Here is a 6,000-nt window from a genome sequence, read left to right as displayed (position 1 = left end):
ACCTAAATTAAAAAAAAAAAAGCTTAAGATACTTACACCCAACTCTATTAAAATTCGTATTACATCTAAGTAGAATAAGCACTTCAATTATAAATATACTTCATATATTCAAGAAGGTCGAGGAAAGTATGCACATGTTAAGGAGACACATGGAAGATATAAAAAAGATCCAGAACAACTTGTAAAGGCTTGTTCTGTCATACACAGGACAGAAAGAGCAGATTGCAAACTGCAACAGAAAAGATAAGTAAACTTGAAGACATAGCAATAGAAACTATTCTAAATGAAACACAGTGGAAAAAAGACTGAACAATGAACAAAAGCATCAGTGAGTTGTGGCACAGCTTGTAGTGGCTTAATATAGATGAAACTGGAAGCCTAGAAAGAGCTCAACATTTTCAAAATTTGATGAAAACTACAACAAACTCAAAGCCAAAGAAATATAAAGAAAACTATACCAAGGCATGTATATTACAACCAAATTTCTTAAAACCAATGATAAAAGGAAAATCTTAAAAGCACAAGAAGAAAAAAAATACACTCTGTGTATGTAAGAATGACAGCAGAATTCTTGTCAGAAACAATGTAAAAGACAGTGATGAACCACTGCTCATCAAGTATTAAAAGAAAAAAAATCACTATCCTAGAATTCTATACTCAGTAAAAATATCTTTCAAAAAAAAAGGAAGTGAAATAAAAACTTCTGATATACCACACCTGAAAGAATTCACTTCCGGTAGATCTACACATCTGAACAATAATGGAAGATTATATGTTAAATTAAAGCATGCAGGCATTAAGAAATAACATCAGATAGAAACTCAGCCTACATTGAAATGGCAGCTACATGGGTAAATAGAAAAGACTTTCCTTATTTAAATCTCTTTAAAAGATGATCAACTCTTTAAACAAAAACAATAACAATATATTTTGTAGTTTTTAATATATGTGTAAATAAAAGCATGTCAACAATAGCATAAAGGCCAGGAAGAAACAGATAGAAGTATACTATTGTAAGGTTCTTATCTATTTATGAAGTGAAAAATACCACGTGAAGGGAGGTTATAAGTCAAAGACATACTGTAAACCCTACAGCAATGAGAAAATAATGAAATGAAGAGCTATAGCTAATAAACTGACAAAGGAGGCATAATGAAAAAACAAAAATACTAAATCCAATGCAAGGCAGAAAAATGAGGGAGAAGGGAACAAAGACTAGATGACACAGGTAGGAAAAAAATAGCAAGATGGCAGATTTAAAATTTTCCAATGAAGAAAACTCCAGGCCCAATCTGCTTTACTAGTAAATTCTTCCAAACATCTAAGACATATAATACCAATAGTACCCAAACTCAGAATACAGAGAAGTAACATTTCCCAACTTGTTTAATGAGGCCAGCATATTCCTGATACAAAAACCTAAAAAAAATAAATTACAGACCACTATCTCTTATAAATGTAGATGCCAAATTCCTGAACAAAACAATAGCAAATCCAATAAAGTGTTATATAAGAAGGATAAGTCATGAGCTTGAAGGGGTGCAAAGTTGGTTTAACATTCAAAAATCAATGTAATTTACCACATTAACTGAATAAAGGAGAAAAACTAAACAAACATCTCAATAAATGGAGAAAAAGCATTTGACAAAACCATGATTAAAACTCTCAAATGAGGAATTAAAGGGAATTCTTCCACCTATTAAAAGGCACCTACAAAAAAATCTACAGTTAACCACAAATTTAACATTGAATTTATTTTTTTCAAAAAATATTGAATTTTCCCCCACAAGATGGTCAATAGGCAATGATGTCCATTATTATCTCTTGTATTCAGTATTATGTAGAAGGTTCTAGCCAGAATAAGGCAAGGAAAATTAATAAAAGGCAGGAATGTACAAAACAGTAACCTCACGTAGTTTTTGCAAGGTTGCAGGATACAAACAAGGTCAATATACAATAACCAATTTTATTTCCATATACTAGCAATAAAGAATTAAAAATGAAATATTAAAATTTGTAACAGAATACAAAAGATGGTCAATAGGCAATGAAATTCTCTTTTTTTTGCACTTGAAATTCTCAAGTGCAAATTTAACAAATATGTGCAAGACTGGTACGTCAAAAACTAAAAAATACTGCTGAGAAAATTTTTTAAAATTCTAAGCAAAAGCAGAGATACGTCATGTTTATGGACAGAAAAAAATCTATACTGTCAAGGTATCAATGCTTCCTAAATTGACCTATATATTAAATGCAGTCACAAAAGATACATGTTGTTGTGGGAGTTTTTGAGAGATGGAAAACAAGCCTATTCTAAAACATATAAGGAAATGCAAAGCACCTAAAAGAGTGAAGACAATATTGGAGAACAAGAATATAGTTGGAAGACTTATACTACTTAATTTTAAGAATTTTATAAAGTTATAGTAATCAACACAGTATGGTACTGGCATAAAGACAGACAAACTGACCAATGGAACAAAACAGAGAATCTAGAAATAAAGCCCCACAGAGAACGGGTAAACAAATTGTGGTAGATAGATTCTATAATGGAATAATACAAAACAATAAAAAAGAATAAGTGATTACTATAATCAAAAACATGAATGAATCTCACAGGCATAATGGTGAGTAAAAGAGGCCAGACAAAAATAAATTTTAAGAACAGGCAAAACACTATCTATGGTGATGTAAGTCGGAAACATAACTACATCTGTTGGGGATTATTAACGGGAAGGGGCGTGAGGGCAGCCTTCTGGAGTGCTGGAAATGTTTTATATCTAGATCTGGGAGGTGGTTACATGGGTATAGATATACATAAAAAATAATTGAGCTATACACTTAAACGCAGTACACTTGATGCACTTTGCTGCATGTACGTTATTGTACCATAAAGAGAGATACCTGTTAGTTCATTAGTACCTTCTGTTGTTTTCAGTCATGAAGTCAACAAAATTAAGACTTTTATTTGGAAAGTACAGATTATACTGGTATTGGTCAAAGACAGACCATTCCAGCTAAGCAGAGTAAGCTTCAAGAATTAAGAATAACTAAGAGAACCTGGAAGTATCAAAGAAATTGGTCTGCAGCTCTGGAATCAGACACTTCTCTGTTCTCTTTGCCCCCTAGCAATGGGTCACAAAGTGAGATCTAGAACCCAGGTGTTTTGACTTCCTGTATGGTACCATCACTCCTCCAATTACCACATGCTTTGATGAAAAAACTGTTTATAAACTCCTAGGAAACCTAATAGTAGCCTGTATATCTCAAAACCTGCTGCTAATGGATGTCCCTGTAAAATTAACAATAATGATGAACATTTAAATAGCTCTTACTATGTATCAAATACTGTGTTATGCACTTTTAATGCATTATCTGATTTAATCCTTAAAATGCTATCAAGTAGGTACATCTCCATTTTACAGAAGATGATCACTGAGGCACAAAGAGCTTAAGTCATTTGCCTAAGGTCACACAACTAGTAAGTAGCAGAGGTGGGATTCAAATCCAGGCAACCTGATACTAGAGCTTGTGTTTTTAACCACGACTATCTAGCTGTCGGTCACAAGGAACATAATCACTATTTTGTTTCAAGGTGTAAATCTGTACTGTACATTTAAATTTATAATTGTGTAGATCCAAATCGTTAATTGATCTCTGCTGTCCTTCTGTTCACCATATATCTACCAACTTTCCTTAAAACTTTCATCCACTAACTGCATTGAAAATGTGAGGACATATGGAATTGTAGTATAAGCAGCTCACAAGGGCATGCTGTCTCTTTTAAAGCTTATTGGCTCTTTCCAATCCATGTCTCTTGATTGATACAAGAAAAGATCAAACTATCAGTGTAAGCAAGAAAGTGAACTGTCCAGTTTTCAGGACTCATACTGGGCCACAAATGGCTTGCACATCTGTTTCATGTTTTACAAATTTGTAAAGTGAACAGACTGGTACATGCAGCTGAGGTGCTAAATTTATATAGGCATCAACCCAAAGCTTTAGAAAACTGTTTCTGTATATTGAGCAAATTTTCCAAACCAAAGCTACCTTAATGGCTCTATTAGGGGATGATGGCTTTTTTTTTTTTTTTTCTATGCCTCATTGTTATTCTCATTATTACAAAGTAATCACATAATGGAGATGAGAAAGGAAAAAGAAACCAAAGTTATTGAATGTAAGGCATTTCCCAATTATGTTAGCTATCATCCACAGTTTCTCCACTTTACATCCTGAATAATATTATCAGATTCCATACTTACAGAATCCACGAGATTTTCTGTTTTGTCAATCAATAATTCCAATCTTTCTCCTCGCTGAGCTACCAGATCTGAAAATATTGGAAAAATAGAAAAGATCAAGTTTTGCAATACATATTTTCTATCATTATCTTTGTTATAATTTAAATAAATCTGATTTCAATTACAACTGGTATTTTTGACAGCTCATATTTACTACAGAAGTACTTAGGCCTTTAAGTATATGTATGTTGAATAAAATAATTTTTTTTTTTTAAAGTAACATAACTTAATGAATACACTATCCTGGGGCTAAAGGACAGGCAGGCTTTGCCCACTGGTGACACCACTGGAAACCAAGGACTAGGCCACCTGGAGTTCCCATGGCCAGCAAAACTTCACCACAGCCTCCAATAACAATGGCACCCTAAGCGACGGAGAAAAATACAGACATGGCTGGTGCTGTTTACAGCTGAAGAAATTATACAAAGACTACATACACTACTGCATGTACCCATAAGCAAAGTCGAAGTGCCCTACCCAACCAACACTACAGATACATCCTCAGGAAAAAGTCCTTGCGTATTAAAGCAAACCTAAAAATTGGAAGAAGTGACCATATTATTAACAACTATATGCTAATCAACTGGAAAACGTGGAAGACATGGATAAATCCCAGGATACATGCAACCTACCAAGACTGAGTCAGAAAGAAATAGAAAACCTGAACAGGCCAGTAGTGAGTAATGGGATTGAATCTGTAACAAAGTCTCCCAACAAAATCAAAACAATGCCCAGGATCACCTGGCTTCACTGCTGAACTCTATGAAAGTTACAAAGAAGAACTAATATCATTTCTCAAACTATGCCAAAAAATTCAAGAGGAGGGAATTCTCCCTAACTCATTCTACAAGGCCAGCATTACCCTGATACCAAAACCTGACAAGGACTCAACAAAAAAGCAAAACTGCCGGCCAATATCACTGATGATCACAGATGCAAAAATCCTCAACAAAATACTAGCAAACCAAATCAAACATCACATCAAAAAGATAATACGTCATGATCAAGTGGGATATACCCCAGGGATGCAATGATGATTTAACCCATGCAAATCAGTAAACATGAAACATGCCATCAATAGAATGAAGGACAAAAGCTACATGATCACCTTAATAGATGCAGAGAAAGCATCTGATAAAAAAGCATACGATAAAATTCAACATCTTGGGGTGGCTGGCAAGATACTTGAATAGGAACAGCTCTGGTCTGTGACTCCCAGAAAGATCAATGCAGAAGGTGGATGATTTCTGCATTTCCAACTGAGGTACCCAGTTCATCTCGCTAGGACTGGTTAGACAGTGGGTGCAGCCTATAAAGGGTGAGCTGAAGCAGGGTGGGCTATTGCCTCACCTGGGAAGTTCAAGGGGTTGGGGAACTCCCTCACCTAGCCAAGGGAACCCATGAGAGAGTGTGCCGTGAGGAACAGTGCACTCCAGCCCAGATACCACGCTTTTCCAATGGTTTTTGCAAGCCGTAGACCAGGAGATTCCCTCTGGTGCCTACGCCACCAGGGCCCTGGGTTTCAAGCACAAAACTGGGCGGCTGTTTGGGCAGACACTGAGCTAGCTGCAGGAACTTTTTTTCATACCTCGGTGGTGCCTGGAATGCCAGCAAGACAGAACCGTCCGCTCCCCTGGAAAGGGGGCTGGAAGCCAGGGAGCCAAAGTGGTCTAGCTCCACAGATCCTACTTCCACAGAG

At 35.6% G+C, this 6,000-nt stretch overlaps 1 protein-coding gene across 3 annotated transcripts in view; it reads right to left on the bottom strand.

Annotated features, from left to right (window-relative positions):
- The window catches only part of VAMP7 (vesicle associated membrane protein 7), a 54,735-nt gene that overhangs the window by 15,215 nt on the left and 33,520 nt on the right, over positions 1 to 6,000 (bottom strand). For all 3 annotated transcript variants that reach the window (XM_017516229.2, XM_017516232.2, XM_017516231.2), the window contains one exon: positions 4,263 to 4,330. In XM_017516229.2, coding sequence (XP_017371718.1) covers positions 4,263 to 4,330 — 68 coding nt within the window. The remainder of the gene's footprint in view (positions 1 to 4,262; positions 4,331 to 6,000) is intronic.

Source organism: Cebus imitator, unplaced genomic scaffold (genome assembly GCF_001604975.1).
Source record: "Cebus imitator isolate Cc_AM_T3 unplaced genomic scaffold, Cebus_imitator-1.0 Scaffold576, whole genome shotgun sequence".
NCBI lineage: Eukaryota > Metazoa > Chordata > Mammalia > Primates > Cebidae > Cebus > Cebus imitator.
Note: the sequence above shows the minus strand (reverse complement) of the source record. Positions and strands in the feature narration are given on the sequence as shown.